Genomic DNA, 12,275 nt, shown 5'->3' on the forward strand with positions numbered 1-12,275 from the left:
GGATCCTACTGAGGTTGACTCGAGAGGAAATCAGCAGCATACTGACACAACACAGAGTTGTTGAAACAAGCCCAGCTGGCAGGCAGGTTTGATCCATGGCACCTCCCACTTTAGAAATTAGCTGACCCAAGATTATAGGCGCTGGTGGTGGAAATTTCTGTCCTGGTAATATGGAAAGACACAAATGCACCTCCACAGGAGGGCATGATGGCCACCAACTTGGATGGCTTTAAAAGAGGATTAGACAGATTCATGGATGATGAGGCTATCAATGGCTACTAGCCACAATGGCTATGTTCTGCCTCCATGGTCGGAAGCAGTGTGCTTCTGAATACCAGATGCTGGAAACCACAGGAGTGAAGAGTGCTGTTGCACTCAGGTCTTGCTTGTGGGCTTCCCATAATAGGCAACTGGTTGTCCGCTGTGCGAATGCTGGACTAGATGGGCCATTGGCCTGATCCAACAGGGCTCTTCCTAAATACATTTCCAAAGGTTTCTTAATTCCATAAGGACTGGGAACTTGGTTTCCATCTTAAATTAAAGCCGTGATCCTCAGGGACACCAAATTCTGTGCTTGAGACGCTGCATGTTCGTATGTGGCAATTTCCTCCTAAGGTGTAGAATACCTACAGTCAGGGATAGGGAACCTGTGACCCTCCAGACTATAACTCCCATCATCCTTGATCATTGGCCATGTTGGCTACAGCAGCTGACAGGAACTGGAGTCCAACAGCAGCTGGAGGGTGACAGGTTCCCCACCCCTGACCCACAGGCTGGGATCTAAGAGGCAAAGGTCACATCCACAGCATGCAGTTAAAATTCTCTCATAGCACTTTAACAAGTCATGCCTTCCTACAAAGAATCCTAGGAAGTGTGGTTTGTTAAGGCTGCTAAGACCTGTCAGTAGACCCCTCACAGAGGTGCAATTCCCAGCATCATTCAGTTCCCAGGATTCTTGGGGGGGGGAGAAGCCATGACTGTTAAAGTGGTATAGGAGTGCGTCAAATGTGGATGTGGCCCTAGATTGCATGGCAGGTTTTTTGCTTCCCCATACCTGTGCCCCTCCCTTCAAGCTGGCGGATGCGGGCGCCACGCAGGTCCAGAATTCGGGCCATCTGCTCCTCCTCCTGCTTTTGTCTTGCAGTCCTCAGCAGCACCCCATCAAGCTCCACCTTGAACCCAGATATGCCCCCCCGAGAGTGTAGTATAGTCAGTCTCAGACTTACTTTGGCGAGATATAATCAAGACTCAGTTCCCTCCACTTGCTGTTGCTCAATGGTAACTCCTCAAAGCCTCTCAAATGTACATTGTGTCTTTCTTGGATCAGTCAAGGGTCACCACCTTTCTTAGGTTGGCAGGGCTCTTTTGTGCTTTGCCTGCGCATAGCATGCTGAAATCCAGCAGGCGGAGCTTTCCCTAACACGGAGTGATGGGAAAGGTATCACCTCTTGAATTTCTATCTGCTATGCAGCTGTTAAAAGGCAGAGGAGGCTTGCTGGGTTGGAAATAAGGTGGCAACCCTACTTTGCTTGTCTGGTGGTCCCAGGCTTATGTTCCTCTTTGCTCAGCAGGAAATGCAGGAAGGTAACTCTGTGAGCAAAGGAATTCCAGCAACGAAGTTACTGGAGATTAAAAACTGAAGTTTGTTGTGCCCCTGGAGAAGATCATAATTCGAACATGCTAAGCCCAAAAAAGTGGAGTTCTGTACACCTTGAACCTGCATCTCCTCCCTTTCCCTTCTGTTTGTCTTGAACCCCCAGTGAATTATTCCCATGCACCTTTGGGTTCTCTTGAATTCCTTTCCAGATAAATAATTTAAAAATGCAAAATTTCAAGACAGCTTTCTTGATGGCAGCATGGGTACTTGCCAATCAGTGCTGTGCTGTTCAACTTAATGCAAGCTTATAGAATTGACTTTCACCAAGCTTGACCCAGGAGAGGAAGCAGTGAATATGCTTCCAAAGCAGGCTGCTGCTTAAAAAGTGTCTTGTTTGTACACAACCAGAATTCTCCAAGACCCTTTTGTTCCATCTCCCAGGTGGACAGCTCAGTCTCCAAGGTTCACCTGGTAATCCCGGTTGATGCGGTGTTGCAAAATGAGCATGTCCCGGGTCTTCTCCAGCTCTAGCACGGTCTCAGAGTGAGCTGCCTCCGTCTCATGGAGCCTTCTCTTTAGACTCTCTTGGGCAAACATCTCTTCCTTCTCAGACTGTCTCTGAAGATCTTCTGTGTAGAGGGACTGCAAAGAAGACAGGGAGGGGGAGAGAAGACGCAAAACATGTGGGGCTCAACATGCGACAGACTATCATAAGAAATCAGCAAACAGAGGTACAGCAAATCCATCTCTCAAGGCTGGGTACTTATGTCAGTATTACTGATGCCATCCACTCTTTTGCTTTTCAGTTTGATCTGCTGGTACCTGCTTTACCTCAGGTCAATTTCCCCTAAAATGCCAAGGTGTGTGTTTTTACTTCTCTGGCTGTCTGAAATGTCCTAAACTGCACGACTGGCAATTAACACAGGAAGGATAAACCTGTCAAGAGCTCAGCTGCTTGTTCAGACTGGGACTCCTTACAATTTAATTAAGGACCAGAAAACCACAGCCTAAAACTTCTAAATGATAAATATGGACTCTTCCTGCGCAGAAACTGTTCTTAAATACATTGCCACTAGTTACACAGATAAAGACTGGAGAAATAGCAAGCAGTTTGTTTGAAATCTTACACAGTACAAATCAACAAAGCAAGGTGCATAAAAAAAGCAGGAAAACCACTTTCAGTTATCTATTGTATGAAATAATTTACTAACTGGTCCCTGTGATGCGTCCTTCCCTGGCTCTCCCTGTCAGGTTCCTACCTGCGCGTGGCTACTGCCTGTCACTAGGCACCACCAGGGACTCCACCAGTCCGGACCGCACTCTCTTATGGTTTACCTATCCGCTCTAGCACAGATCTCAACAGATCCCCCTGCTAGGCAACCACCAGTCACGTCCTAATACTATTATTCCCAGAGACTCTGAATACTGGTATTGTTATTCTCTTCACCGCTGCCACCATTTGTTACAGTTCCCCTTCAGCCTTGGTCATTACCTTACCCTCCCTTCTGGTCTGTGAAACCCCAGCTAAGGATCAGGCCTTTGGTAAACCAAATTAAGTATTTATTAAAGATAACAAAGCTAACAAGATTAACAAGATTTCTTCTTAAGGCACATAAGCATATGGTTTTACTCAATACTAATCCGAACTCCACCTCCCTCCTGGCAAACAATTCTCTAAACCCCACCAAGCAATCCACTCTTTCTCTTCTCCCCCCCCCCCGATTCCACTCTCACTCTTCCTTTTATACATTCAGCCATTTTAAACACTCAGCCAATCATCTAGCATTCTACTGCCCATTCACTCCCCCTCCTCTTTCACTCCACTTACCATGTATCTTCTAAAACAACAACACTTACCATATATACATTAATATAGGAACATCACAGTCCCCCCCCTTAAACAACAGCAGAGTATTATTCCTGTTCCAGGATTTTTACGTCGCGTTAACAAATAAAAGTCTCTATGGGGAAAATGTCTTTCTTTGTTCCTCTGTCTGGTCACGTCACTGCTGTCCCAGCCACTTGCCTGGAAAGTCCATCGGCCAGTACATTGTCCTTGCCTTTGATGAACTGGAAGTCCACTTGATAGTCCTGTAGGGCCCAGGACCACCTCTGCAGCATAGTGTTATGATTTTTCATAGTCTGCAACCATAACAAGGCCCGATGATCCGTAGTCACTGTGAATCTTCGTCCCCACACGTATGGGCGCAACTTGTTCAGTCCCCACATGACCGCTAGGCACTCCTTCTGGACCGACGAATAGTTTTTCTCCCTCGGTGTCAGCTTGCGACTCAGGTACGCCACTGGATGTCTGGTGCCTTCTCTCTCCTGTAGCAAGACGACTCCCAGCGCGAGGTCCGACGCATCTGTAGCCACGATGAATGGTTTCTCATAGTCTGGTGCTATTAATATGGGTCCTTGGCACAAGGCTTGCTTCAGTAGATCAAAAGCCTTCTGACATTCATCCGTCCATACCACACGCTCAGAACACTTTTTCTTTGTTAATTCATGCAAGGGGGTTGCTATTTCCCCAAAATTTCTCACAAACTTCCTATAAAATCCAGCCACACCCAGAAATGCCCTTACTTGTTTTTTGGTTAAGGGGATCGGCCACGCTTGTATTGCCTCCACCTTGCTCCATAAGGGGGTGATTTTCCCACTCCCCACCTTATGTCCTAAATAGATTACTTCCTTTAGTCCAAACTGGCATTTCTTAGCTTTTATTGTGAGGCCTGCTTTTCTTAAGGCCTCCAATACTGTTGTCAGGTGTTGGACATGCTCAGGCACCGACTTGCTAAAAATGGCCACGTCATCGATATAGGCCACTGCAAAATCTGACATGCCTCGCAACACAGTATTGATTAGCCTCTGAACTTGGTGAGTTCCTTAGTCCCATGGGTAAGGTCACAAACTCATATAACCCATCTGGTGTACTGAAGGCAGTTTTGGCTCTGGATTGTTCGTCTAGTTCCATTTGCCAAAATCCTTTACAGAGATCTAGTGTAGAGATAATGGTTGCTGCCCCCAATAACTCTAGCATCTACCCTAGGCATAGGATACGCATCTGGGACAGTAATTTTATTGATTAGCCGATAATCAATGCAAAACCTGGTCGTTCCATCTTTTTTCAGAACAAGGACAATACTTGAGGCCCAGGGACTGATGGATTCCCTGATCACTCCTAATTCCAGCATATCTTCCACCTCCTTTTTGATCTCATTCAAAACTTTCCCATTCACACGGTACGGAACAGATCTGATTGGGGCATGATCTCCAGTATCAATGGAATGTATAACTATACTGGTTCGGCCAGGTTTGTTGCTAAAGAGATTCCTATAGGTTTTCAAAATTCTCAGAATCTCTTCTTTTACTTCCTCCTTCACCTCCTCTGACCATTCCACTTGATCTACCCCTCCTTTGTCTTTGCTTTCCTGTACCAAATCTGGAAGTTCAGGCCCACTTCCCTCAGGGAATAAGGTAACTTGCAACACCTTTGCATCCCTGGTATGGTAAGGCTTTAACATATTTACATGAACCACTTTGCTTTTGTTTAATTGGTCTGTGGTGATTACATATGTCACTGTGTCAAGCCTTTCTCTGATGGTATATGGTCCTTCCCAGTTAGCCTGTAATTTGTCATGTTTCCTGGGTATGAACGACATAACCATATCTCCCACATCATACACACGTTCTCTGGCTGTTCTGTCATACCAGTAACTTTGCTTCTCCTGTGCATGACTCAAATTCTCTTTCACTACTTCCATCATTGATGTTAATTTATTGCGGAATTCCAATACAAAATCTACTACAGAAGTTTTGTACTCTCCCAGAGTTCCTTCCCATGAATTTTTTAGCAGTTCCAAAGGTCCCCTCACTTTTCTAGTAAACATTAGTTCAAAGGGTGAGAAGCCTGTTGACTCCTGAGGGACTTCTCTGTATGCAAATAAGAAGCATCCCAACCGTTCATCCCAGTCTTGTGGGTGATCTTGAACATAGCTTCTTATCATGCCCTTCAAAACTCCATTAAATCTGGTTCTGTATTTGCTAGGTACTGTCAATTGCTTCACTGGTTCACATTCATCCTTTCTCTCAGCAGGCATCCACAGTCTATATAAAATCCCATTCTCACACACAACTTGATTCCTCAGTTTGTCAGTGAAAGGAATCTGTTGGGTCAGAGCTTGTTCCTTTATTTGATTCAAACTGATATCTTTATGCAGCTCTTCCCTGAATTGATCTGCTTCTTCCCCAGAGACCACTTGATACAGTTTGTCTTCTTCAGCAGGCCTGCTAGTGGTTGCTATGGTGACCTGAGGCTGGCTAACAGATTCCACCCTGTTTGTTTCAGCCCCCCTTAATATGGCTTCTTTTTCTCTGCCAATTTGCTGTCTGGTCACTACATAGATCTTTCCTTGGGCGCCCATTACATCCCTTCCCAGTATTACTGGTTCTTGTTGCTGGGCATTAATGCCTACTTTATATCGGCCCTCTCGGCCTCTCCAAGTCATATCTACCAGGGCCACAGGCAAACTTTCTGGTTGACCCCTCACTCCTTGGATAATCACAGTTTTCTGAGGTAATATTACCTCAGATTTTATTAAATCCGGCCTCAGTAATGTCTGAGCGGCACCAGTATCAAGCAATGCCCAATAATTTGCCCCTTGTACACTCACTTCCTCTCTCAGACTTGAATCAAGGTCTGTTACTTCTGTCCAGTTTATCTGGCAAAACTGAACCTTTTTCGCTGTTTCTAAAGCCTTGGGCTCTGTTTTCACTGCCCTTGTCTGAGCAGGATTACTACTGGGGTTGGCAACCTCACATTGAAAACGTAGGTGCCCCGGTCTACCACATTTGTAGCATAATTTCTCCTCACTTTTAGGGTACACAGATCCACTCTGGGGTGTCCTGTGCCCTTCAGATTTTAATGGAGGACTCACTCGCTGTGGTACCACATCCCTTCTGCCAGCACTATATGGTCTGGGTTTAAACTCTCTTGATGTTTTCCCCACCCAGCCAGTTCTATTGGAGGCGAAGTGATCCGCCATCTCTGTGGCCTCCTGCACAGATGTAGGGGAACGGTCTTTGACCAGGAGCCTTATTTCTGGTGGTAACTGATGGTATAATTGATCCAGTATCATGAGGCTTTTCACCTCTTCCACTGACTGAGCTTTGGCACTACTCATCCACTTTCCAAATATATCCATCAACTTTGCTCCCAGTTCCACAAAAGACCTCCCTGTCTGTATCTGGCAGTTTCTGAAAAGCTTTCTAAAATAATCAGGCCCCAGTCTGAATCTTTTAAACACTGCTTCTTTGAATTCAGCATAGGTGACGGGCCTGTCTGAGGGGAAATATTGGTATACCTCAGCCAATTCCCCTTTAATCAGGTTTGATAAATACTGCATGTATTTATCTTCAGGTAGCCCCCACAACTGAGCTGCTTTTTCAAAGATGCTGAGGTAAATTTGAGGATCTTGACCAGGCTCATAGACAGCAAAGTCCTTTGGAGTAATTTTTATTTTTGCTCCATCTCTCTCTTTCCTTGTCTCCTCAGAGTGAAATTTCTCTCTATCAAATTTTAACTTTTCTACTTGTAATTCAGCATCCAATGCTCGTTGCTTCTCCCTCTCCTCAAACCCCAATCTCATTCTCTCAATTTCCAACTCCCTCTGTTTTTCCTTCTCTGCACCTTCCATCCTCAATCTCTCAGCTTCCAACTCCCGCTGTTTATCTTTTTCCTCAGCCTCAAAGACCCGCTGCTTTTCTTTCTCATCAGCCTCCCTCCTCAATCTCTCAGCTTCCAACTCCCTCTGCTTGTCTTTTTCCTCAGCCTCCCATCTTAACTTCTCTCTCAAGTACTCTATATAAGCAGGATTGCTTAAATATCCTTCTGGGGTCTCTTCCCTGACAGGTTGCTTTTGCTGGGCAGTTGCAAATCCTATAAGTGCTACCCTCAATTCATCTACCCCTTTATCCTCATGAGGTAAATTGAATGTTATGCACTTCTCCACCAGCTCCTCTCTTTTCATTTTTATGTATTCAGCCATGGTGTTTGAGTTCACTCACTCTTTGCCATACACTCTTTGCCAGTCACTCTCACAAGTAATCTTGTTTTGTTATTTCTGTTTGCCACACAACTATTAGGGATTGTCTAGTATTCGTATCTCACTGCTACAGCCAACACCTGTGACGTAGTCTCCTTTGTCACCACGTGTCTTTGGGACTCTCTTTGGTTCGTATCTGGATTCGCTGTTGTTCGTATCCCACCGCTACTGCCACCACATGTGATGCGTCCTTCCCTGGCTCTCCCTGTCAGGTTCCTACCTGCGCGTGGCTACTGCCTGTCACTAGGCACCACCAGGGGCTCCACCAGTCCGGACCGCACTCTCTTATGGTTTACCTATCCGCTCTAGCACAGATCTCAACAGATCCCCCTGCTAGGCAACCACCAGTCACGTCCTAATACTAGTATTCCCAGAGACTCTGAATACTGGTATTGTTATTCTCTTCACCACTGCCACCATTTGTTACAGTTCCCCTTCAGCCTTGGTCATTACCTTACCCTTCCTTCTGGTCTGTGAAACCCCAGCCAAGGATCAGGCCTTTGGTAAACCAAATTAAGTATTTATTAAAGATAACAAAGCTAACAAGATTAACAAGATTTCTTCTTAAGGCACATAAGCATATGGTTTTACTCAATACTAATCCGAACTCCACCTCCCTCCTGGCAAACAACTCTCTAAACCCCACCAAGCAATCCACTCTTTCTCTTTCCCCCCCCCGATTCCACTCTCACTCTTCCTTTTATACATTCAGCCATTTTAAACACTCAGCCAATCATCTCGCATTCTACTGCCCATTCACTCCCCCTCCTCTTTCACTCCACTTACCATGTATCTTCTAAAACAACAACACTTACCATATATACATTAATATAGGAACATCACAGTCCCCCCCCCAAATACATTTAATGGAATAAAATTATACTTCCAAAATGCTGTGATCATAGCAATTCAGATTACAGCAGTGGATTGGGATTAGAACATACGATTGAAATGGAGGGATGAAGAAATTGCTGTTTGGAACTTTAATTATTTAATTTTGTCTAATAGTCATGTATGTTTACTCACTGACACTGCCTTTCCGCAACTCTTAAATTAGATTTATTGTCATCTTAAGAAAGCCATTAGGAAAGCATAGCAAAATAGGATTGGTGAATGTTCATTAAGAAGATGGAGATGCAAAGGCTGTCTCTGCCCTTGGCAAGGTAGGGAATGAAAATTTCCAATCTAAATAAATACAATTGGCAGCTCATTTTGCTTATTCGTGGGTAGTGAGGTCAAGGACAGAAATAATCTTCCACCTCTCAGTTATATCTCATTTCTACTGCCCAGGTGTCATGATTTAGTAGAGACCTTATCCCAGTCTGCATCTGTGTTGGAATTGCTTTTTAAGATGTTTTTAAAGCTTTTTTTAAAATATGTTTTTTAAGATGCTTTCTTTTAATATATTTTAAAGTCTGTTTTTAAGATGTTTTGAAGTGTTTTTGGTGTTTTGTTTGCTGCCCTGGGCTCCTGCTGGGAGGAAGGGTAGGCTATAAATTTAATAAATACATAAATAAATAAATACACACAGAGACGGATATTAGAGAATTCTGACAATAACAGGCATGGAAATGATTAATGTTTGTTTATCCAGAAGAGAAATCAACCCAGTGAATTCAATCAGTATTCACTGTTGTTGTTTTCAGTCCACCAACAATACATAATTGATTCCTTTTTTCCCCATTTGCAATGTGTTTCCTTTGCACTGAAATGGTGTGAAATAATGTAATAATAAGGTAATTAATTGCGTAATTTTGCTTCTCCATTTTCCTTGCCATCCTTCACCCTCTCCGGCTCCCATATTCTTTGCCTTATAACCTGTGCTGCATACAAGGTCAGGTGTGTGGCGATTCCACCCGCTCAAGTCCGGGCCCAGCCCTTCGTTCATATTACCTCCCAGAACAAGTGTGGTTTCACCCAGGGCTTACCTGTATGTCTAGATTTGATAAAGATTCTTCTCTTGTCCGCTTTTCCAAGATGGCCACCTTCTCCCATAAGGAGTCGACTTCCTGTGGGCATGCTGGCAGCAGTCGGCTCACTTCCTCCTTCAATTCCTCATTCCGAGCTTTTGGGAAGAGACAACGGTTTGGGATGGATCACGAGATTGCCTGCTGTGTTCTCAAGGGGCCCTGACAGATCCCTTCCTGTGACTTGACAATTATTTTTAACCTCAGTCTCAGTGCTAATAGCAGCCAACCTTAGAATCATAGAATTGTAGAGTTGGATGGGGCTTATAAGGCCATCAAGTCCAACCCCCTGCTCAATACAGGAATCCAAATCAAAGCATTCCCGACAGATCGCTGTCCAGCTGCCCCTTGAATGTCTCCAGTGTCAGAGAGCCCACTACCTCTCTAGGGCATTGGTTCCATTAAATGTGTGCACTTGGTGGGGAAAGTATATAAAAAAGCTGATGAAACTACAACAGCAAGAACAGGGTTTCTTGCTTTTTCAGGGCCACATTCCTTCATAGGCAACCTTTTGTGGGCGCATGCCAGTGGTTGGCAGGGCCAGAGTTAAAATGGGTGCAGTGAGAGGCAAAAGTGGGTACAGCAACTGATGTGACTCCTACCGTTGTACAGTAGGCTGCAGTCCAGCTACACAAAAGCCAGAGGTTTCTATATGCAATCCCAAGCACACCCCTCCATCTAGGCAAGCAAGAAGTATTGTCACAGATTGCAGCCAGGAAAAAGCACTCGAGGAGGGAGCAGAGCTAAGCCGTTGAGGGGGACAGTCTGCGGATAGGGGAGCACGGACTGGGGAGCGGTGTAGCATCAGAAGAGTCCCGAGGGCCAGTTCAAAAGGCCTGGAGGGCTGCATTCAGCCCCCGGGATTGTGGTTTCCCGACTGCTGAATTAGGACCTTACATGAGAACACTGGAATTCCCAGTGATTGTGGCACTCCCCCATTGTTAGGGACCAGAACGAGCTTCCCTTTCGGATGCAAGGGGACGTTCAGGTTATTCGATTCACCCAGTCCATTCATTCATCCTTCTGCCAGCCTCCAGTCGACCCCTCACCTGTTTCCCTTTCTAGCTCCTCCTCCAGCTTTTGCTCCTCCGCCATGGCTGAGCTGAGTTGCTCTTCCAAGGAAGGAGTGTTGTCCCTGTGGGGCACCCAGTCCAGGTTTTGCTGGGCAGCGTTGATGCAGCTAAAGACACAAGGATCACTCATACTGTCATGGCCCCGTCAGAGGACTCCTCAGATGAGGACAACTCGGGAGTAACAGCAGCAGACCCAGGAGCAGCAGGAGACACGGAGGAGCCTCCTGAGAATCCAGCTCCTTCTCCCCCTCAGCTGCAGAGCACCCCAGGGACAGCACAGGCCCTGCAGCCAGACACAGACAGTGAACAGGATACTCCCCCCTCACCTGCAGAACGTAGACAGCAGAAGGTCAGGCAGAAGAGAGGCAGGCCTGTCTCCTTAAGGCCCAAACGCTGAGGGCTCACACCTGCTGTCCATCCTGCTCTTTATAAGGCACACCTTGGCTGCAGCTTGTTGCTGACTGCAACATCAGGCGTGGCTTTGTGTAGACCTAGTTTCCCTGCAGCATCTCTTTGACTGACCTCCTTGGCAATTGATCCCGGACCTCCACTGACCTCGCTTCTGGACTTCTGACTCGGCAAGTACGCTTCGGATAGGCCTGGCAGATTTACAACCCGACTGCTGGCTAAGGACTTTCCTTCCCTGCCAAAGACCCAGGAATTTCCAGCCCCCCCCCCGACACTGCTGATGGCAGTGTAGAGCTGACACATACCCAGTGGAGACTGGTGGCTCCAATGTCAGCAAGCAGTAAAACTGCTCCGGGTTTTAGTGTGGGCTTTCAAGGAGCTGTCCAAGGTCCTGAAAGTTCGGACTGAAACCTGGAGCAGATTCGCTGCCCCACGGACATCACAGCCACAAGTCTCTGCTGGTCGTACCTTTAAATGCGCCCTAAGATTCTTTTCTGTGTTTATGGAAATTCTAAGGCACTATTGCAGGGGTGGGGAGCCTTTGTTCAGACCAAGGGGCACCTTACCATCCGGGCAGCCTTCTGGGGGCCAAATGCCAGTGCCGCGCAGGGCCGGAGGCAAAATGGTTAGAGGAACACAAGTACATTTTACTGCTGCAGAGGAAGCTAGTTTCTACACATGCACCTCAGGCCTCCATCCAGACAAATCAGAGTTCCAGCACACACTCCAGCCAGACAAAAAACACTCACAGAGGGTATGAAGAAGGGATGGGGGGAGAGATGGCCTGGGGAGAGGGGGGGTGGCTGAGGAGGGAGTGTGGCCAGGAGAGAGTCCTGAAGCCTACGCTGAGAGGCCTGGAAGGCCACATTTGGCCCCCAGGCCAGAGGTTGCCAATCCCTGGTTTTCTTTGAGAGGAAACAAATTCCAACAAGTCGCTTATCCTTTTCCACCAGCCCATCCTCACCTCTCCAGCAGTTGGTCATAATCTGCCTTCAGCAAATCTCGCTCCTTTTCCAGGTCCCAGGCTCTCTCCTGAAACTGAAAAGGATGCAGATGGAATCCTATTTCTGTCCAAGATCCTGTTGGGAGTAAAGCCACCAACACTTGAAACAAGTAACCTGAGCCA

At 46.3% G+C, this 12,275-nt stretch overlaps 1 protein-coding gene across 1 annotated transcript; it reads right to left on the reverse strand.

Moving 5' to 3' along the window:
* Positions 1-2,017: 2,017 nt before the first annotated feature.
* On the reverse strand, positions 2,018-10,871 carry RPGRIP1 (RPGR interacting protein 1). The gene is made up of 3 exons (XM_061590514.1): positions 10,718-10,871; positions 9,630-9,766; positions 2,018-2,239 (listed from the first exon to the last, which is right to left on the reverse strand). Exons 1-3 carry the CDS (start codon positions 10,869-10,871, stop codon positions 2,048-2,050), a joined length of 483 nt encoding a protein of 160 aa, XP_061446498.1. The 3' UTR covers positions 2,018-2,047.
* Positions 10,872-12,275: the final 1,404 nt, after the last annotated feature.

Source organism: Rhineura floridana, chromosome 11 (genome assembly GCF_030035675.1).
Source record: "Rhineura floridana isolate rRhiFlo1 chromosome 11, rRhiFlo1.hap2, whole genome shotgun sequence".
NCBI lineage: Eukaryota > Metazoa > Chordata > Lepidosauria > Squamata > Rhineuridae > Rhineura > Rhineura floridana.

Coding starts and splice junctions, on each gene's coding strand:
- RPGRIP1 (XM_061590514.1), bottom strand. CDS start 10,871: ATGAGTGATCCTTGTGTCTTTAGCTGCATCAACGCTGCCCAGCAAAAC. Junction 9,767..10,717: donor GGAGCTAGAAAGGGAAACAG/GTGAGGGGTCGA, acceptor TCTTCCCAAAAG/CTCGGAATGAGGAATTGAAG. Junction 2,240..9,629: donor TATCAAATCTAGACATACAG/GTAAGCCCTGGG, acceptor TCTTCTTTGCAG/TCCCTCTACACAGAAGATCT.